Source organism: Mirounga leonina, unplaced genomic scaffold, assembly GCF_011800145.1.
Source record: "Mirounga leonina isolate KUSES-001 unplaced genomic scaffold, KU_Mleo_1.0 Mir_151, whole genome shotgun sequence".
Lineage (NCBI taxonomy): Eukaryota > Metazoa > Chordata > Mammalia > Carnivora > Phocidae > Mirounga > Mirounga leonina.
In genome coordinates, this window is record NW_023270377.1 from 108,215,854 (window position 1) to 108,238,597 (window position 22,744).

The 22,744-nt window shown below is 40.6% G+C and overlaps 2 protein-coding genes and 1 non-coding gene across 5 annotated transcripts in view; 2 read left to right on the top strand and 1 right to left on the bottom strand.

Moving 5' to 3' along the window:
* The window catches only part of WDR33 (WD repeat domain 33), a 115,776-nt gene that overhangs the window by 73,285 nt on the left and 19,747 nt on the right, over positions 1-22,744 (bottom strand). The gene's annotated exons all lie outside the window — the stretch shown is intronic.
* LOC118012577 (high mobility group protein B1-like) lies at positions 6,391-6,990 on the top strand. The gene has a single exon (XM_035008283.1). It carries the CDS (start codon positions 6,391-6,393, stop codon positions 6,988-6,990), a length of 600 nt encoding a protein of 199 aa, XP_034864174.1.
* LOC118012706 lies at positions 22,182-22,288 on the top strand. Its single transcript, XR_004679778.1, has one exon. It is a non-coding gene; the product is annotated as a U6 spliceosomal RNA (small nuclear RNA).

A 22,744-nucleotide genomic window follows, 5' to 3' on the forward strand; every position in this document is an offset into this window, starting at 1 on the left:
CGCACAAATTCATATGTTGAAGTCCTAACCTCCAATACCTCAGAATGTGACTATATTTGGAGATAGAGCCCTAATCCATATGACTAGTGTCCTTGTAAGAGGAGATTAGGACACAAACATACACAGAAGGAAAGCCATATGAAATTACAGGGAGAAGAGAATCATGTCAAGGAGAAAGGCCTCAGAAGAAAACAACCCTGCTCAAATCTTTTTTTTTTTAAAGACTGTATTTATTCATTTGACAGAGAGGCGGTGAGAGAGGGGACACAAGCAGGGGGAGTGGGAGAGGGAAAAGCAGGCCTCCTACTGAGCAGGGAGCCTGATGCAGGGCTCGATCCCAGGACCCTGGGATCATAACCTGAGCCGAAGGCAGATGCCCAACAACTGAGCCACCCAGGCGCCCCAACCCCGCTCAAATCTTAATCTTGGACCTCTAACTTCCAAAACTGTGAAAAAATACATTCTTGTTGTTTAAGCCACCAAGTCTGTGGTACTTTGTTATGACAAGCCTAGCAGACAAATACAGTGACAGAGCTAAATACCTGGCCCTCCTGGCTCACCAATATGGGTTGCCGAAAGATTCCAGCAACAATAAAACAGCTTTCTCTAACAGAGACAGCAGAAAATTCCATACATGAGGTTGAAAAATAAGTGACCCAGACAGAACTATCACTCAAGTCATTAAAACTATCCTTTAGGCTTCACTCAGGACTACATTTCAAGGAACTCTCTCTCTCTCTCTCTCTATAACCAAATGCAGAAAACATGTTTTATAAGCTTAGTGACGTGACATTACCAAAATTATAACTAAAGACAGAAAAGTGGATAGAAAAAAACCATAAATACTTTTCTTCAAGGAAAGTCATTACAAATTTTACACTGTAGAATTGTGCTATGCGGTGCCTGGGTGGCACATTCAGTTAAGCGTCCAACTCCTGGTTTGGCTCAAGTCATGGTCTCAGAGCCATGGAATCAAGGCCCACATCAGGCTCTGTGTTCAGCACGGGGTCTGAGATTCTCTCTCCCTCTGCCCCTCCCACTCATGCTCTCTAAAATAAATAAATCTTTAAAAAAAAAAAAAAAAAAAGAGGTGCCTGGGTGGCTCACTTGGATGAGCATCTGCCTTCAGCTCAGGTCATGATCCCAGGGTCCTGGGATCGAGCCCTATGTTGGGCTCCCTGCTCAGCAGGGAGTCTGCTTCTCCCTCTCCCATTCCCTCTGTTTGTGTTCCCTCTCTTGCTCGCTCTGTCAAATAAATAAATGAAAACCTTTATAAAAAAAAAAAGGTTAAGACTTAAACTGGAAATTATATAGAAAAATTAATTTGGGTAATGAGCAGGCATCACCAAAATCAGAGGTAGTTCCTAGCCATGAATACACACACACTTAGAAATTCTGAAACACGAAAAATCCCTGTGACACGGGGAAGCATAATGAGAAATGCAATTCATTTCAATAACTTATTAGTGAGCGCTAACTACTTGACAGGCACTAAAGACGGACACCCAGACACACACACAGTCTGCTCTCAAAAAGATTGACAGTTTAGGGCGCCTGGGTGGCTCACATGGTTAAGCGTCTGCCTTCGGCTCAGGTCATGATCTCAGGGTCCTGGGATCAAGTCCCGCATCGGGCTCCCTGCTCCCTGGGAGCCTGCTTCTCCCTCTGCCTCTCTCTCTCTGTCTCTCATGAATAAATAAATAAAATCTAGGGGCGCCTGGGTGGCTCAGTCGTTAAGCGTCTGCCTTCGGCTCAAGTCATGATCCCAGGGTCCTGGGCTCCCTGCTCTGCGGGAAGCCTGCTTCTCCCTCTTCTACTCCCCCTGCTTGTGTTCCCTCTCTCACTGTGTCTCTCTCTGTCAAATAAATAAATAAAATCTTTTTAAAAATAAATAAATAAAATCTTTAAATAAAAAAAAAAAGATTGACAGTTTATAAAAACAGAAGAGCTCAAAAAGAAAGCAATGTAAGATCTACTACTACACTGAGAATCTACTATGCTTGTTTGCCAGGAATGATCTATCATAGGCAATAGGAATAGAACGATACTTACAGCACAAGCCAGTCTTAAGTTTAAATTTGGGGTGGGCTAGGGCTAAGTAGGAGGAAAAGACATGGTGAAAAGAAACAAATTAAGTAATGCTCTCTCTCATTCACTCAGCACACCAGGGTCAGCATAGTCTTTCCCCCAACCAAACATAATCCAAAATAATCATCCACAACCAGACATTTCTGACTCCATTAGGAAAATTTCACCATCACAGCTGATATCCAACATAAAACAGGGGAAAATATATATATTTATATATGTATATATTTATAGGAAAATAACCTTGCTAAAACTTAACTAATTCCACAAGTTCAATCCAAAATGGATTTACTAAATGTTCCACACAATTGAATAAAAAGATCTTTTTTTTTTAAAGATTTTATTTAAGAGAGAGAATGCACTCTCAAGCATGAGGGGGGGAGGAGCAAAGGGAGACAGAGAATCTCAAGCAAAGTCCATGCTAAGTGCAGAGCATGATGCCAGGCTCGACCTCACGACCCTGAGATCACGACCGGACCCAAAACCAAGAGTCAGACACTTAACCGACTGAGCCACCCAGGAACCCCAAAGATCTTTAAACTACTGTTCAAGAGGGTAGAACTGAGGCTCTGAATCAAAAAAACAAAAACAAAAACAAAAACTTGGGGCACCTGGCTGGCTCAGTCAGTAGAGCATGCAACTCTTGATCTTGGGGTCATGAGTTCAAGCTCCACGTTGGGTAGAGAGTTTACTTAAAAGAAAAAAAAAAGAACCCTCCATGACCTGAAGTGTCATGAACTGGTCTAAAGCAGTATTTTTTCTTTAAAGTCACATCGTATTGGTGGTTCCTGAAATCAATCTGGTTAACAACCAACAGTACTTAATAATAAAAAAAAATAGAACACATAATATTGAACTGCACATTTTACAGGAAAGAAATGCTTTTGTGAAACTTCTGTTTCAGTTGTACATGTGTGTATACTGAGTCACAAGTAAAAAAAAGTATCTTCTTCCTATGGATCTCCTATCTATGCATCTTCCTCTTTTGATCACTTAATTTCTGCTACCACTGTGTATTCATAGCCAAAGAAGTTCATATGTAGCAACCGCCCTAAGTGGTAGTAGCTACGGCACCAGAATCTGGTCCAGTTATCAAATCAAATAATTCTTACCATGTCAACCACTAATCAGAGTTTCTGATTAGCACAAGAAAGCCTGTTTTCCCAAACTGAGATGAAATAATTCTAACCAAGAGTAAATTATCGATGCATTAAATACCTAGGATAGCAAGTACAATTACTGTACAACTTTTAAAAATAATAAAAAGTTTTAAGATCCCACTCTCATTAACATAAACCTGAACTCCATTGTCAGAAACCCAGCCTGGGAACCTCTATTTTAAGATTATCTATCTCCAGACCAATAAGTAGGTCCTGGGATGAATAATCTACCCTAAAAAAGATCTGATATGTAATATGTCACAGAACTTTCAGGGGACTTACATGAGTGGTAAACAAGACCAATAACAAAAATGATCATGGTCTCTTTTCTTCACAGCCCAATCTTTAATAATATGAATCCTGAACAAATCAGGAGCAATTATACTGAGACCATTCAGCTATTTAAAGAATAAACAAGAAGATAGCTGTTTAAAAAAGTAGTTTTTAGGGGCACCTGGGTGGCTCAGTCGTTAAGCGTCTGCCTTCAGCTCAGGTTGTGGTCCCAGGGTCCTGGAATCAAGCCCTGCATCGGGCTCCCCGCTCCACGGGAAGCCTGCTTCTCCCTCTCCCACTCCCTCTGCTTGTGTTCCCTCTCTCGCCGTATCTATCTCTGTCAATTGAATAAATAAAAAAAATTAAAAAGTCGTTTTTAAAAGTTCACATGATTCATGGGACACCTGGGTGGCTCGGTCGGTTAAGCATCTTCCTTCGACTCAGATCATGATCCCAATGTCTTGGGATCGAGTCCCACATCGAGCTCCTTGCTCAATGGGGAGACTGCTTCTCCCTCTGCCTGTGGCTCCCCCTGCTTATGCATGCATGCACGCTCTCTCTCTCTGACAAATAAATAAAATCTTTTAAAAATAAATAAAAAATAAAAGTTTACATGATTCTGTATCTTGACTGTGGTAGTAGATACACGAACCTATCCAAAAGGTCATGTGCTGTATACTTTATGTGACTTTCTTGAAATAACAAGATGACAAAGACGGAGAACAGATCAGTGATTGCCAGGAGTTAGGGGTGGGGGAGAGGTGTGACTATGAAAGGGGAACTACTGTAGTGATGAACTGTATCTCGACTATGGTGGTAGATACACAAATATATACATGTAACGAAACTGCAGAGAACTCATACACAAAAGAACAAGTAAAACTCAGGAAATCTGTGTAAGATCTAGAGACTAAGTCAATGTCAATATTCAACTTGTGATACTGTACTACAGTTTTCCAAGTTGTTACCACTGGGAGAAATTAGGTAAGGTACACAGATCATTCTGTATTTCTCACAAATGCACTGAATATATATATTATCTCAACAAAAAATCAATTTAAAAAGTTAACATAAGAAAAAAAAGTTAACATGAGCAATTCAGTAGTTGGTAAAAACCAACCACCCATGCTGAAAATACACATATGAAATAGTCAACTAAAAAGATAAGCATTTTAAGGGGCGCCTGGGTGGCTCAGTGGATTAAGTGTCTGCCTTCGGCTCAGGTCATGATCCCAGGGTCCTGGGACTGAGCTCCACATTAGGCTAGCAGGGAGTCTGCTTCTCCCTCTCCCTCTGCCTGCCACTCTCCCTGCTTATTCTCTGTCAAATAAATAAAATCTTATAAAAAAAAAAATTAAGCATTTTAAGACTGCTACCATAAATTTGTTGATAACTAAATTGGACATTAAGATCATTTTTTTTTTATTTGAGTGGAGAGAGGAGGGAAAGGGACAAGCAGACTCCCTGGTAAGTCGGAAGCCCGATGTGGGGCTCAACCTTACCACCCTGAGACCATGACCAGAGTCCAAATCAGGAGTCGGTCACTTAACCAACTGGGCCACCCAGGCACCCAAAGATCAATTTTAATTAACTCTCAGTGTAGAAGTTGCCCAATTTTTATAGCTTTCAGCCAAAGATTTAACTGCATAATTCTTAAGCAGCCTCCACTGCATACTTAAGCTGAAAAAGTTACTGAAACATTTTAGTGGATACTGCACCAGACCAGTTTAATGCATATTACTTGATACTGTACCTGGACTTTTAGATATTTTAAGGCTCTCATCTTCATTCTGATTTAATTTTCTGTGCCAAAAACTAAAAGCTAACTTTTACATATAATCCATATATGACCACAATTCTGGCTGTCAACTTAGTTAGAAAGTAACAATTCAAGGGGCGCCTGGGTGGCTCAGTCGTTAAGCGTCTGCCTTCGGCTCAGGTCACGATCCCAGGGTCCTGGGATCAAGACCCGCATCGGGCTCCCTGCTCCGCGGGAAGCCTGCTTCTCCCTCTCCCACTCCTCCTGCTTGTGTTCCCTCTCTGGCTGTCTCTCTCTCTGTCAAATAAATAAATAAAATCTTAAAAAAAAAAAAAAAAAAGAGGGGCGCCTGGGTGGCTCAGTTGGTTAAGCAACTGCCTTCGGCTCAGGTCATGATCCTGGAGTCCCAGGACTGAGTCCTGCATCGGGCTCCCTGCTCGGCAGGGAGCCTGCTTCTCCCTCTGACCCTTCCCCCTCTCATGTTCTCTCTCTCTCTCTCATTCTCTCTGTCTCAAATAAATAAATAAAATCTTAAAAAAAAAAAAAAAGAAAGTAACAATTCAGTATTTCAAAAGTAGGATTCTGAGATAAAGAAACCTGTACCATCAACTGTTTTCAATGGAGATAAAGTCAGTGGTTACTGAGTGTGGTTTTTATCCTTGTCATTAGCATACAGAGCAAGAGAGCTTTTCCATTTTTATGCTGTTTTTTACAATGGATTGTATTAACTTATCAAGTATTTAAACCAATAAAAACTGAACAAACTAATTCTTACTGGATTACTGAATTCATCTTTGCAAAAATTAACCAAAACAATACAGTATTTTCTAGATAAAGTAAAGTGACCTCTTAAACTAGGAATAAGGAATTCAAAGATTTAATCATGAGTTGAAACCAGCTTTCCCAAAGCCAGGCTTTAAGGCTCTCATCTTCATTCTGATTTAATTGTATGGGATATGATTTGGGAAGCAGAATTTTTAAAAGCTCCCAGATGATACTAAAGTGCAGCAAAAATTTGGGAAACAGAGCACCATAGAGACAGTGCCAGGGCAAGTGAGAGCCAGATGGGCACTGGGCTACTCTGTACCTCGCTGAGGAAAATACTTAAACATGGGCAAAGGAGATCCTAAGAAGCCAAGAGGCAAAATGTCATCATATGCATTCTTTGTGCAAACCTGCCGAGAGGAGCACAAGCAGCAGCACCCAGATGCTTCAGTCAACTTCTCAGAGTTTTCTAAGAAGTGCTTAGAAAGGTGGAAGACCATGTCTGCTAAAGAGAAAGGAAAATTTGAAGACATGGCAAAGGTGGACAAGGCCCATTATGAAAGAGAAATGAAAACTTATATCCCCCCTAAAGGGGAAACAAAAAAGAAGTTCAAGGATCCCAATGCACCCAAGAGGCCTCCTTCGGCCTTTTCCTTGTTTTGTTCTGAGTATCGCCCAAAAATCAAAGGAGAACATCCCGGCCTATCCACTGGTGATGTTGCAAAGAAACTGGGAGAGATGTGGAATAACACTGCTGCAGATGACAAGCAGCCTTTTGAAAAGAAGGCTGCTAAGCTGAAGGAAAAATATGAAAAGGATATTGCTGCATACCGAGCTGAAGGAAAGCCTGTTGCGGCAAAAAAGGGAGTTGTCAAGAGCAAGAAAAAGAAGAGGGAAGATGAGGAAGATGAAGAGGAGGAGGAGGAATATGAAGATGAAGAATAAGTTGGTTCTAGCAGTTTTTTTCTTGTCTATAAAGCATTTAACCCCCCTGCACACACTCACTCCTTTTAAAGAAAAAAACCGAGGGCGCCTGGGTGGCTCAGTTGGTTAAGCGACTGCCTTCGGCTCAGGTCATGATCCTAGAGTCCCGGGATCGAGTCCTGCATCGGGCTCCCTGCTCGGCAGGGAGTCTGCTTCTCCCTCTGACCCTCCTCCCTCTCATGCTGTCTCTCATTCTCTCTGTCTCAAATAAATAAATAAAATCTTTAAAAAAAAAAGAAAAAAGAAAAAAAGAAAAAAACCGAAATGTAAGGCTGTATAAGATTTGTTTTTAAACTGTACAGTGTCTTTTTTTGTATAGTTAACACACTACACCAAATGTATCTTTATTTTTTTTTTTTTAAGATTTATTTATTTATTTGAGAGATCGAGAATGAGAGAGAGTACATGAGAGGGGGTAGGGTTAGAGGGAGAAGCAGGCTCCTTGCTGAACAGGGAGCCCGATGCGGGACTCGATCCAGGGACTCCAGGATCATGACCTGAGCCGAAGGCAGTCGCTTAACCAACTGAGCCACCCAGGCGCCCCACCAAATGTATCTTTAGATAGCCCTGTCCTGGTGGTATTTTCAACAGCCACTAAACTTGCCTGACACAGTATGGGGGTTGTAAATTGGCATGGAAATTTAAAGCAGGTTCTTGTTGGTGCACAGCACAAATTAGTTATATACGGGGATGGTAGTTTTTCTTCAGTTGTCTCTGATGCAGCTTTTACAAAATAATTTTGTTCTGTTAAATGAATACCACTCTGTAATTGCAAAAAAAAAAGCTGCAGCTGTTTTGTTGATATTCTGAATGCTTAATAAATACAATTTTTTATTAAAAAAAAAAATTGGGAAACACCAGACATCCAAGTAACTTGGATAGCTTACTTCTGAAACAGTTTCCTTAGAGCAGCAAGGTCCTAAACTTTTTATTTCAGGACACCTTTACTTTAAAAATTGAGCATTCCAGATGCCTGGGTGGCTCAGTTGGTTAAGCGTCTGCCTTTGGCTCAGGTCATGATCCCAGGCTCCTGGGATCAGGCTACCTGCTCAACAGGGAGACTGCTTCTCCCTCTGCCTGCTGCTCCCCCCTGCCTGTGCTTGAGCTCTCTCTCTTCGACAAATAAATAAAATCTTTAAAAAAAAAAAAAAAATTTGAGGATTCCAGGGCACCTGGGTGGCTCAGTAGGTTAAGTATCTGCCATAAGCTCAGGTCATGGGATGGAGTCCCACATCAGGCTCCTTGCTTGGCAGGGAGCCTGCTTCTCCCTCTGCCTGCAGCTCCCTCTGCTTGTGCTGTCTCTCTCACAAATAAATAAATAATATCTTTTTAAAAAATTGAGGATTCCTCCAAATTTTTGTTTATTGTGATATTTATAGACATTTGCCATTTAGAAATTAAAACAGAAAAATTCAAAATATTTAATATGTATTTAAGACAATGATAAACCCTCCTTTCACGAACATGACGCCAAAGACAAAGAAGGAAGCCCCTGCCTCTTCCAAAGCCAAAGCCAAAGCCAAGGCTTTGAAGGCCAAGAAAGCAGTGCTGAAAGGCGTCCAGTCACAAAAAAAGATCTGCATATCAGCAACATTCTGACATCCCAAGACACTACGTCTCCAAAGGCAGCCCAAATATCCTCGAAAGAGCACCCCCAGGAGAAACAAGCTTGACCACTATGCCATCCTTAGGTTACCCCTGACCGAGTCAGCCATGAAGACAACACACTTGTGTTCATTGTGGATGTTAAGACCAACAAGCACCAGATCAAACAGTCTGTGAAGAAGCTCTGACACGGACGTGGCCAAGGTCAACACCCTGATCAGACCCAATGGAGAGAAAGCGTATGCTGGACTGGCTCCTGACTATGATGCTTTGGATGTTACCAACAAAACTGGGATTGTAAAGAAAAAAAAAAATTTAGACCATCTAAACTGAGTCCAGCTGGCTAAATCTAAATATACAATTTTCACCATAAAAAAAAAAAAAAGATAAACCCATTACAATCATTATTTCCCCTTCCCCAAAAACTAGTAGAGTGACATTTTTTTCTTACATTTTTTTCATCTCTTTAATGTTTAGCTTAATTTAATTGAAATGACTAGATTCTCATGTCTGCTGCATTCAACCTGTTGCAGTATGTTATTTGGGTTGAAGTATAAATACATGGACTTACACAGATATATATTTATTTGTAAAAAGGAAGTGTATTTTAATATCCTTCTCAGAAAATTGTGAATATTAATATTTCAACAAAATTTGACAATGTGGCATCTAAAATCACATCAATAAGGGGCGCCTGGGTTGCTCAGTCGTTAAGCATCTGCCGTAAGCTCAGGTCATGATCCCAGGGGTCCTGGGATCGAGCCCCACATCAGGCTCCCCACTCAGCGGGGAGTTTGCTTCTCACCCCCACCCCCGGCTCGTGCTCTCTCGCTTTCTTAAATAAATGAAATCATTAAAATATAAAAATAAAAATAAATCACATCAATAAGCTTTTAGTACTGTTACATTAAAGTGCATTTGTTTATTTTGCACTTTGGAACTTTTAACCAAACATGACTTTACATCATGCACTGATCATTTAGAACACACTGGTTTCACAGAACTATACATATCATCTAACTCACATTTCTTATAAAACAAAATAATCATTTTTATTAAAATCACCATTGGTCTTCAACTAACATCTTCTTTAATTAAGATAGAAGTGTTTGTTAAAGTATGTGTAGAAGCATATGGGAATAGCCATTTACTTAACTCACTGAAACCAGAGTATTTTTTTTTTAAGATTTTATTTATGGGCGCCTGGGTGGCTCAGTTGGTTAAGCGACTGCCTTCGGCTCAGGTCATGATCCTGGAGTCCCTGGATCAAGTCCTGCATCGGGCTCCCTGCTCAGCAGGGAGCCTGCTTCTCCCTCTGACCCTCCCCCCTCTCATGTGCTCTCTCTCATTCTCTCTCTCAAATAAATAAATAAAATCTTTTTAAAAAGATTTTATTTATTTGACAGAGAGAGAGAGAGAGCATGAAAACGGGGAGGGGCAGAGGGGGAGGGAGAAGCAGACCCCCTGCGGAGCAGGGAGCCTGACGTGGGGCTCAATCCCAGGACCCTGAGATCATGACCTGAGCCGAAGGCAGATGCTTAACTGAGCCACCCAGGTGCCCCCAAACCAGAGTCTTTATTAACCATTGTTTAAGTAACATCTTCTTTCATTAATACATACGTGTGTTTGTAAACACGTGTAGAGGCGTATGGGAACAGCAGTATGCTTAACTCATTTGAACGACACTGTGTTTAATGCATCCTTCTTTTATTATGGCACCAGTTTGTAAACGTATGTATAGATACATAAGGGAACAGCCATATGCTTAACTCACTGAAACCAGACTGTGTATAAACCATCTTTCAAGTAACATCTTCTTTCATTAATATATATGTATTTGTAAATGTATGTGTAGAAGCATATGGAAATGGTCCTGTGCTTACCTCTTTGAAACTACACTGCATATAGTGTCTCTCAAGAAACATTTTCATTTATTAAAACATAAGTGTATGTAAACTTACATGTAGAAGCATGTGAGAACAGCCATATGTTTATCTCACTGAACCTACACTGTGTGAAAACCTTCTTTCAAGCAACATCTTCTTTCATTAAGACACAAATGTTCGTAGACGTATATGTGGAAGCATATGAGAAATAGACCCGTCCTTAAAAAAATAATAATTAAAAAAAGTAAGAACTATTAATTACTGGGAAACTCAATCTCACAAGGCAGCTACAAGTGTTCAAAACTTGTATCTCCTTACAAATCAATTTTTATCACTAACAAATACTGACAATTGTTTCCCTTGAAGCATAGTCTACCTACATTCCCCTTCAAGAAAAATATCTGCCATATACTCATTTGAATGCCATAGCTTATCATTCTTTTCTTTAAATTCATTTAATATTGGGGCGCCTAGGTGGCTCAGTCATTAAGCATCTGCCTTCGGCTCGGGTCATGATCTCAGGGTCCTGGGATCGAGCCCCACATCAGGCTCCCTGCTCAGCAGGAAGCCTGCTTCTCCCTCTCCCACTCCCTCTGCTGTGTTCCCTGTCTGTCAAATAAATAAATTCTTTTTATAAATAAATAAATAAATTCATTTTAAAAATTGTGATGGAAATATTTTTTTAAAGCAGTATGGCTTCTTTCACTTAGTATGTATTTGAGGTTCGCCATGTCTTTTCCATGAGTTGATAGCTCATTTCTTTTTTTTCTTTTTTTTTTTTTTTAAAGATTTTATTTATTTATTCATGAGAGACAGAGAGAGAGGCAGAGGGAGAAGCAGGCTCCCAAGGAGCAGGGAGCCCGATGCGGGACTCGATCCCAGGACCCTGGGATCATGACCTGAGCCGAAGGCAGACGCTTAACCATCTGAGCCACCCAGGCGCCCTGATAGCTCATTTCTTTTTAGCACTAATATCCCACTGTCTGCATGTACCACTTTATCACTGAAGGACATCTTGGTTGCTTCTAAATTTTGGCAATTATAAATAAAGCTCCTATAAATATTCATGTGCAAGTTTTTGTATAGTCATATTTTCAACTCATCTGGGTAAATACAAAGGAGGAAGAGGATTGCTGGATCCTCTGGTAAGAGTACACTTAGTTTTGTAAGAAACTGACAAACTATCCAAAGTGGCTACACCATATCGCATTCCCACCAGTAATGAATGAGAGTTCTTATTGCTCCATATTCTCACCAGCATTTACTACTATCAGTTTGGATTTGAGACATTCCAGTAAGTGTGTAGTGGTATATCGTTGTTTTAACAGACAGTTCCCTGATGATGTGTAATGTTAGGCATCTTTCCATATGCTTATTTGACATCTATATATTTTCTTTGGTGAGGTGTCTGTTTAGATATTTTGCCCATTTTTTTTTCTTTTTTTTTTTTGTCAATGTAAGCTCTACACCCAACATGGGGATCATCTCACGACCCCAAGATCAAAAGCCACATGCTTGGGACACCTTAGGTGGCACAGTCGGTTAAGCATCCAGCTCTTGGTTTTTGCTTGGTCATGATCTCAGGGTCTTAGGATCGAGCCCCACATCAGGCTTCATGCTCAGTATGGAGTCTGTTTAAGACTTTCTCTGCCCCACCTCTCCTGCTCGCACGCTCTCCCTTAAATAAAATAAATAAATCTTTAAAAAAAAAAAAGAAAAAAGAGGGGCACCTGGGTGACTCAGTTAAGTGTCTGCCTTCAGCTCAGGTCATGATCCCAGGGTTGTGGGATCAAGCCCAGCATCGGGCTCCCTGCTCAGTAGAGAGTCTGCTTCTCCCTCTCCCTCTGCCTGCTGGTCCCCCTTCTTGTGCTCTGTCAAATAAATAAATAAAATAGTAAAAGAGAGAGAGAGCAACATGCTCTACCAACTGAGCCAGCCCATTTTTTAATCAAGTGCCCCTTGCCCACTTTTTAATCAAAGTGTCCATTTTCTCAGTTAAGTTTTAAGAGTGCTTTTCTTTTTTTAAAGATTTTATTTATTTATTTGAGAGAGAGAGAGCACACAACAGGGGGAGCAGCAGAGGGAGAGGGAGAAGCAGGCTCCGTGCCAAGGTGGGAGCCTGATGCAGGGCTCCATCCCAGGACCCTAGGATCATGACCGGAGCCAAAGGCAGACACTTAACCGAATGAGCCAACCAGGCTCCCTGTTTTAAGAGTTCTTTGTATATTTTGGATAACAATCCTTTATCAGATATATCTTCTGCAAGTATTATCTCCCAGTTTCTGGCCTGTCTTCTCATACTCTTGGTTAACTTGGTTTTAAAATTACATTCACCAGGGCGCCTGGGTGGCTCAGTTGGTTAAGCGACTGCCTTCGGCTCAGGTCATGATCCTGGAGTCCCGGGATCGAGTCCCGCATCGGGCTCCCTGCTCGGCGGGGGGTCTGCTTCTCCCTCTGACCCTCCTCCCTCTCATGCTCTCTCTCATTCTCTCTGTCTCAAATAAATAAATAAAATCTTAAAAAAATAAAATAAAATAAAATTACATTCACCAAAAAGTGAACTATAAACAGAATCACACATTGTGTACGCTTTTGAGTATGGCATTTTTCATTTAGCATATGAGATTCACCAATGTTGTTCCAAGTACCAATAATTCCTTTTTTCTTGTTGAATTCTATGGATATACCAGTTTGCTTATCCATTCACCAATTCAGGGACACTTTAATTGCCTATGGCAATTTGAACAAAATTACTATTGACAGTCACGTGTAGTTTTTGTGTGAATGTTAAGTGTTCATTTTTCTTGGGTAAATATCTAGGATTGAAACTGTGGGGTCATGTAAGTTTATATTTAACTTTATGGGAAACTGCCAAAAGATTTCCCGAAGTGGCTGTATCATTCTGCATTCCCACTAGCAACGTAATGAAAGTTCCAGTTGCTCTACATCTTCATTAATACTTGATATTGTCAGCTAGGGAGAGGAGGGTTGTTTGTTTCTTAGGCGTCCTAACAGATATATAGTAGTATTTCATTGTGGTTTTAATTTGCATTTCCCTCAAGACTAATGATACAGAGCATTTTTTTGGTCCTTACCACCCATATATCTTATCCAGCAAAGTTTCTGTTCACATCTTTTGCCCATTCTTTAATTGGGTTGTTTTCTTATTGTAGAGGGTTTTTTTCTTTTTTAAGATTTTATTTTTTATTTATTTGACAGAGAGAGGGAGGAGGAGAGAGAGCACAAGTAGGGGGAGCAGCCGAGGCAGAGTGAGAGGGAGAAGTGAACTCCCCAGTGAGCAGGGAGCCTGACATGGGGCTCAATCCCAGGACCTTGAGATCACGACCTGAGCCGAAGTCAGTTTAACTGACTGAGCCACCCAGGTACCCTTAGAAAGATTACAAAGATTTTTCTCCTTTGTTCTCTTCCGCCAATTGTATTATTTTACATTTTACATTTAGATCTCTGATCTATTTGAGTTCATTTCCATATCAGGTATAAGGGATGGTTTGAAATCCTTTTTTCTCAAAAAAAAAAAAAAAAAAAGAAATCCTTTTTTCTCATATGGCGTCCAATTGTTCCAACTGCATATGCTAAAAAAGACTATCTTTTTTCAGGGTGCCTGGATGGCTCAGATGGTTAAGCATCTGCCTTCGGCTCAGGTCATGATCCCAGGGTCCTGGGATCGAGCCCTGCATCAGGCTCCCTGCTTGGCGGGGAGCCTGCTTCTTCCTCTCCCTCTACTGTCCCCCCGGCTTGTGCTCCCTCGCTCTGTCAAATAAATAAATAAAATCTTTAAAAAGAAACTATCTTTTTTCTACTCAATTGCTTTTACACCTTTGCTGAAATCAACTATTTTATGTGCATCTACCCTCAATATCTTGATTACTGTAACTTTACAGAATGCCTTGAAATCAGCTAGATTTCAGATCAGATTCTCCAACTCTGTTGTTCTTTATCAAAAGTGATCTAGTAATTTGTATTCTTTTGCCATTTTATAATTTTTTAAAGCAGCTTATTACCTATAAAAATGTTGCTGAGATTTTGATCTGTATGAACCAATCTGAGGAGAAATTACATTTTAACAATACTCCGTCTTCAAACCACAAACAGGTAATTCTCTACAATTATTTAGGCCTTCTTTGATTTGCTTCATCCATGTTTTGTAGTTTCAGGCACACAGATTCTATACATGCTTTGTCAGATTTATACCTGGTTCTGGTGCTATTTAAATGGAACTGTATTTTACTTATTTCCATTCACATTGTTCACTGCTAGTATAAAGAAATACAGGGGCGCCTGGGTGGCTCAGTTGTTAAGCGTCTGCCTTCGGCTCAGGTCATGATCCCAGGGTCCTGGGATCGAGCCCCGCATCGGGCTCCCTGCTCCGCGGGAAGCCTGCTTCTCTCTCTCCCACTCCCCCTGCTTGTGTTCCCTCTCTCGCTGTGTCTCTCTCTGTCAAATAAATAAATAAAATCTTTAAAAAAAAAAAAAAAGAAATACAATTAATTTTTATACACTGTCCATTTATTCTGTAACCTTGCTAAATTCACATGTTGGTCCTAGAAGCTTTCTTATAGATTCCTTGGAGTTTTCTGCATAGGCAATCATGTCATCTGCAAAAAGGGGCAATTTACTTCTTTCTGTTCCAAAAGCTTTATTTCTTTTTCTTGCCTTATTGCACTGTTCTCAGTCTTAAGGAGAAAGCATTCAGTCTTTCACTATTAAATATTCTCTATTAAGTATGACATTAGCTATAGATTTTTGTAGATGCCCTTCATCATGTGAAAAACAAAACCCTTCTATTCCTAGTCTATAAGAATTTTTATCAAGTAAGTATTAAGAGGGGTGCCTGGGTGGCTCAGTTCGTTAAGTGACTGCCTTCGGCTCAGGTCATGATCCTGGAGTCCCGGGATCGAGTCCCGCATCAGGCTCCCTGCTTGGCAGGGAGCCTGCTTCTCCCTCTGACCCTCCCCCCTCTCATGTGCTCTCTCTCTCTCATTCTCTCTGTCTCAAATAAATAAATAAATAAAATCTTTAAAAAAAAAAAAAAAGAGGGGTGCCTGGGTGGCTCAGTCAGTTAAGCATCTGCCTTCAGCTCAGGTTGGGATCCCAGAGTCCTAGGATCAAGCCTGATGTCAGGCTCCTGGCTCAGTGGGGAGTCTGCTTTTCCCAGTCCCTCTGCCTGCCCCCCCTCATCATGCTCTCAGTCTCTCTCTCTCAAATAAATAAAATCTTAAAGAAAGAAAGAGACAGAGAAGAAAAGAAAAAAAAAAGAAAAGAAAAAAAGAAAAAGAAAAAGAAAATTAAGAATTGGGGCGCCTGGGTGGCTCACGCCGTCGGCTCGGGTTATGATCCCAGGGTCCTGGGATTGAGCCCCACATCGTGCTCCCTGCTCAGCGGGAAGCCTGCTTCTCCCTCTCCCACGCCCCCTGCTTGTGTTCCCTCTCTCGCTGTGTATCTTTCTGTCAAATTAATAAATAAAATCTTTAATAAAAAAAAGAATTTTGTCAGGAGCGGGGCGCCGGGGTGGCTCAGTCATTGAGCGTCTGCCTTCGCCTCAGGTCATGATCCCTGGGATCGAGCCCCGCATCGGGCTCCCTGCTCCAAAGGAAGCCTACTTCTCCCTTTCCTACTCCCCCTGCTTGTGTTCCCTCCTCGCTGTGTGTCTCTGTCAAATAAATAAATAAAATCTTTAAAAAAAAAAAAATTTGGTCAGGGGCACCTGGGTGGTTCAGTCAGTTAAGTGCCTGCCTTTGGCTCAGGTCATGATTCTGGGGATCCCAGAATCGCACGGGTCCAGGATTCAGCCCCACGTCACGCTCCCTGCTCAGCAGGGAGCCTGCTTCTCGCTCTCCTCCCCGCTCGTGCTCTCTCGCCATCTATCTCTGTCTCTCTCAAATAAATAAAATATTTAAAAAAGAATTTTTGCCAAATGCTTATTCGTCTACATAGATGATAATATGGCTTTTCTTAGTCTATTAATATTGTAAATCAGCCTGACTTTCAAATGTAGAACACCCTGCATTCCCCAAATAAATCCCATTTGGTCATGATGTATCATCCTTTTTATATATTGTTGAATTTTAATTACTGACATCTTATTGTGACTTTTACATCTATGTTCATGAAAGATACTGGTGTAGCTTTCTTTTCTTGTAATATCTTAATCTAGTTCTCTATCAAACCCTATATAGGGCGCCTGGGTGGCTCAGTTGGTTAAGCGACTGCCTTCGGCTCAGGTCATGATCCCAGGGTCCTGGGATCGAGTCTCACGTTGGGCTCCCTGCTCGGCAGGAGGCCTGCTTCTCCCTCTCCCACTCCCCCTGCTTGTGTTCCTGCTCTCGCTGTCTCTATCTCTGTCAGATAAATAAATAAAATCTTTAAAAAATAAATAAATAAATAAAAAATAAAAAATAATTTAAAAACCCTATATAATGAGTTGGTAAGTATTCCTTCTAATATTTCCTGAAAGAGATTGTACAGAATTGGTACTATTTCCTCCTTAAATGTTTGGTAGAATTCACCTGTGAAACAATCTGAACGGACCTCAACTTTCCTCTAACAGAAGGTTTTTAACTATGAATTCTGTTTCTTTAAAAGAAGACTATTCTGGTTATCTGTTTCTTCTTGAATGAGTTTTGGTAGTTTGTTCTTTGAAAGAACTGATCAATTTCACTAAAGTTGCCACATTTTAGCGCATAGAGTTGTTCATGTATTCTCCTACTATTATTTTAACATCTCTAAGATCTGCAGTGATAGCACCTCTTTCATTCCTGATATTAACTTGGGCTCCTCCCCATCCATGCCCTGCCTCTGTTTGAACAGTCTTTCATCCTTCCAAGTAAAAAAATAGGTTCCACGGAAAAAGTGAATATTAACATTACAAAATTTCCTCAACGGAACTGTAATACTTCTGTAAGTCGCAAAAGTGCTTTATCCACACTTCCCACTTCATCACACACTATGCATTAGTCTGCTTGGCTTGCCATAATACACTAGCACAGACTGAGAGGCTTAAACAAACATTTATTTTCTCACAGTTCTGGAGACTGAAAATTTGAGACCAGGGTGCCAGGTCCTGGCTTACAGATAGCCACCTTCTTGGTATGTCCTCACATGGCAGAAAGAGACAACACGTTCTCTGGTGTCTCTTCTTTTAAGGGCGCATCAGGAGGCCCCTATCTTCATTCCCTCATTTAAACCTAATTATCTCCCAAAGGCCAAATCTCCAAATCCCATCGTATTGGTGGTTAGGGTTTCAACATATGAATTTTACAAAGACATGATTCAGTCCACAGGATGCTATATTTAAAAAAAAACACATACTCAAGGTGGGAGGATGGGTGACCTAAGTGATGGGGTTTAAGGAGTACCCCTGTCATGATGAGCACTGGGTGATGTATGGAGTAGCTGAATCACTATATTATACACCTGAAACTAATATAACACTGTACGTTAACTATACTAGAACTAAAATAAAATAAAACATATACTCAAGGGTTGACATATAATTATTTTTAATGCTTCACCAATGACATTTCAAGGGAAACTGGCTTTTTTCTTCTCAACCACCAGTGTGAGGTGGTAGTAAACATACAATGACTATTAGTACATTTGGTACCACTGCCCTGAACCATGCTAAGGAGCCAGGAGTTTTATCCATTACTACTTTCACACCATAAGTACAAATGTTAACACAGTAAAAGGCCTAATAATATCTTAGTATAATTATGAAAGTAGTTCTGAGGGGTGTCTGGGTGGCTCAGTCAGTTAAGCACCTCAGGTCATGATCTCGGGGTCCTCGGATCAAGCCCTGAGTCAGGCTCCAAGCTCAGCGAGAGTCTGCTTGTCCCTCTCCCTCTGCCCACCCCCACCCCACCACTCATACACTGTCTCAAATAAAAATCTTAAAAAAGAAAAGATGGGGCGCCTGGATGGCTCAGTTGGTTAAGTGACTGCCTTCGGCTCAGGTCATGATCATGGAGTCCCGGGATCGAGTCCCACATCGGGCTCCCTGCTCAGCAGGGAGTCTGCTTCTCCCTCTGGCCCTCCCCCGTCTCGTGCTCGCTCTATCTCATTCTCTCTCTCAATAAAATCGTTAAAAAAAAAAAGAAAGAAAGTAGTTCTGACCTAAGTTTTAACACTCACCACTGCCATACAGAGTTAAATTCAAATAACTAGCACAGAAAAAATTTTCAAACTACGAAGTATATTAGCAATTTAAGGTATTATTACAAATTATTCACAAGAGCTATAACCAATACTGAAAACTTGACCCATTCCTAAACTTTCCAAATTCACTTATGAAAATAACAAAACCTTTGCTTTCAACTTATAAATATAAACCTTAGAAGGAAATGGGAAAATCTACAGAATCTAAAAAAGAATAAATAAAACTATCTTGGTTGGCTATCCTGGTTGTGATGAAACAAACAAATGAATGAATAAAGCAAGACAGTGGTGCTACAAACACACTCACGTTTGTATATGCTTATACACTTACAGAAAAATATACCAGAAACATTACCAGTGATTGTATCTCAGGAAGGGAACTAGATGACTTAATGTAAGGGTGAGAAGAAATTTAGTCAACACTTTTGAATGTCAGACCATCTCTTAAATGTATTACCCCCCCCCAAAATAAATGAAGTTTGTTTCACTGGTAATAGTTAATGTTTGGGGGTACATTAAAAACTCAATTTAAAACACTGTAGGGGCACCTGGGTGGTTCAGCCAGTGAAGCGTCTGCCTTCGGCTCAGGTCATGATCCCGGAGTCCTGGGATCGAGTCCCACATTGGGCTCCCTGGTCTGCGGGAAGCCTGCTTCTCCCTCTCCCACTCCCCCTGCTTGTGTTCCCGCTCTCACTGTGTCTCTGTCAAATAAATAAATAAAATCTTTAAAAAAAAAATAAAAAAAACAAAACACTGTAAAATTTCACCCTCTTACTCAACTTGGAAAACAGAAGCCAAAATTCAGTTTTGTTTTTAAGAATGTATTTTTCTATTCCAGCATACATGTATAACCTCTCTAAAGCAATAATACGATCTCTTTTAATGACCAGATATTATTCATTTATAAATGACAAAAATATAAATTCAGTTGCTTATTCTATGTTGGATTAAGATTTCACCAAAAATCTGGGACAGTTTTAACTGGAAGCTCTGTAACACTGAAAAACAACATGCGTGCTATCCATATGATAGGTCTCTCCAAATGGAGAATTCAGTCCAATATAGTATGTTTAGAGAACTGACAGTCAGCTTCACCATTACATTATTTCAAATACACAAGGCAAAAGCCTAACATCTAATCTATTTGGAACACCTTTTTCTTTAAATACTTTTAACCAAAATTAATTTTACTTTTTTTAAGATTTCCTTGAGAGTAAGTGAGTGCTGGAGTGCAAGTGGGGGGAGGGGCAGAGGGAGCAGGAGACAGACTCCCTGCAGAGCAGGGAGCCTGACACACGGCTTGATCCCAGGACCTTGAGATCATGATCTGAGCTGAAATCAAGAGTTGGACACTCAACTGACTGAGCCTCCCACCACACCCCCAAAATTAATTTTAAATGGAAAATACGACTGTCAAAAAAAACAGGTGTCCTTTCACATGTGCTTATGCAATACTGAGAGGAAAAGAGGAAAGGGATACTTAGTCTAGATTATGAGACTAAAGAGACATAACTAACCTTGATGGAACCCTAACTTTTTTTTTTTAATATTTTATTTATTTGACAGAGAGAGAGAGAGAGCACAAGCAGGGGGAGTGGGAGAGGGAGAAGCAGGCTCCCCGCTGAGGAGGGAGCCCAACCTCGGGGCTTGATCCCAGTACTCTGGGATCATGACCTGAGCTGAAGGCAGATGCTTAACCAACTGAGCCACCCAGGCGCCCTGGAACCCTGATTTAAAAAAAAAAAATTTTTTTTTTAAGCAAGTGTCAGCAAGGATGTGGAGAAAAGGGATACATTGGCACTGTTGGTGTGAATGTAAATTGGTGAAGCCACTATGGAAAACAGTATAGAGTTCCTCAAAATATTAAAAACAGTAACTACTCTATGATCCAGCAATTCTACTTCTGAGTATTTCTCTGAAAAAAACAAAACTACTAATTCAAAAAGATATGCACCCCATGTTTACAACCTCCCAAGGGTCCATCAACAGATATATGGATAAAGAAAGTGTGCGTGTGTGAATTAAGCACTGCAGTATTATCTGGCCATAAAAAAGAATGAAATTTTGCCATTTTTGACAACTTTGAGGGCATTATGCTAAGTGAAATAAGTCAGACAGAGAAAAACAAATACTGTATAGGTGAAACTTCTATGTGGAGTCTAAAAACAAACAAAAATAGCCACACGCATAAACTTAAGAAAACAGACTGGTGGTTGCCAGAGGCGGGGGATGGAGGTGGGAGACATGGGGGAAGGGGATCAAGAGGTACAAATTTCTAGTTATAAAATAAATAAGTCATGGGGATGTAATGGACACTGTGGTGACTCTAATTAATAAATCTGTACTGCAGGGTGCCTGGGTGGCTCAGTGGGTTAAGTGTCTGCCCCACGTTAGGCTCTCTGCTCAGCAGGGAGTCTGCTTCTCCCTCTACCTCTGCCTACCGCTCCCCCTACTCCTACCCCTGCTCGTGCTCTCTCTGTCAAATAAATAAATAAAATCTTTAAAAAATAGGGCGCCTGGGTGGCTCAGTTGGTTGAGCGACTGCCTTCGGCTCAGGTCATGATCCTGGAGTCCCGGGATCGAGTCCCGCATCGGGCTCCCTGCTCGGCAGGGAGTCTGCTTCTCCCTCTGACCTTCCCCCCTCTCATGCTCTCTCTCTAGCTCATTGTCTCTCAAACGAATAAATAAAATCTTTAAAAAAAATAAAAATAAAAAAATAAAAATAAAAAATAATGGTAATACTGTAGTGCACATCTGAAAGTAGCTAGGAGAGCAGATATTAAAAGTTCTCATCACAAGAAAAAAAACTTTGTGACTATGTAAGGTGATGGCTGTTGGCTAAATTTGTGGTGATCATTTTGCAATATATACAAATATCAAACCATTATGTTGTACACATGAAAATGATATATTATGTCAACTATACCTCAATTTTAAAAATATAGTGCAAAAAAAGTTATACAAAATAATTTACTGAATTTATAGAGCTCAATTTGGTAAACTGGGTAAATAAAATTAGGTAAATAGGGGCGCCTGGGTGGCTCAGTCGTTAAGCGTCTGCCTTTGGCTAAGTCATGATCTCGGGGTCCTGGGATCAAACCCACATCGAGCTCCCTGCTCAATAGGGAGCCTGCTTCTCCCTCTCCCTCTGCCCCTCCCCACTGCTTGTGCGCTCTCTCTCAGATAAATAAATCTTTTTAAAAAATAAATTTCAGAAAACCATGCTATGATTTAAGAGAGATCAATATAGACAAATACAATATTTTGTTTTGCAAAAAGTCTTTCAGTCAAGTTCACAGGCATAAGCAACCAGAGAGAAATAACTAATAACTTCTGCATATCTATAACATGAAATTTTATATAATCACTAAAAATCTTGAAATATTTTAAACTACATGATCCAATGTTAAGTGGAAAAATCAGATTGTAAACAATTACAATTACTTTAAAAGAACCGTATACTTTTGTGCAAAAGCCAAAAAATAGGTGCTTGCTTCAGCAGTACATATACTAAAACTGGAACAATACAGAGAAGATTGGCATGGTCCCTGCACAAGGATGACATGCAAATTCATGAAACGTTCCACAAAACAACAAAAAAAGCTCCCCAAAATGGAAAGGAACATTAAAAAAAAAGTAACAAAGCATGGGAGTTACAGTAATATTTGGCTGTCTTCCTTATACCTTCAGCTTTTCCAAGCTATCCACGACAGATATGCATTACTTTTATAAGAAGGTAGGAGTGATGTTTTTCTTTTTTTTTTTTTTTTTGTCCTTTCAGGTATTTTATTTTATTTATTTATTTATTTGACAGAGAGAGACAGCGAGAGAGGGAACACAAGCAGGGGGAGTGGGAGAGGGAGAAGCAGGCTTCCCATGGAGCAGGGAGCCCGATGCGGGGCTTGATCCCAGGACCCTGGGATCATGACCTGAGCCGAAGGCAGACGCTCAACGACTGAGCCACCCAGGCGCCCCTGATGTTTTTCTTTTTAAAATACTCTTCTGGGGCGCCTGGGTGGCTCAGATGGTTAAGCGTCTGCCTTCGGCTC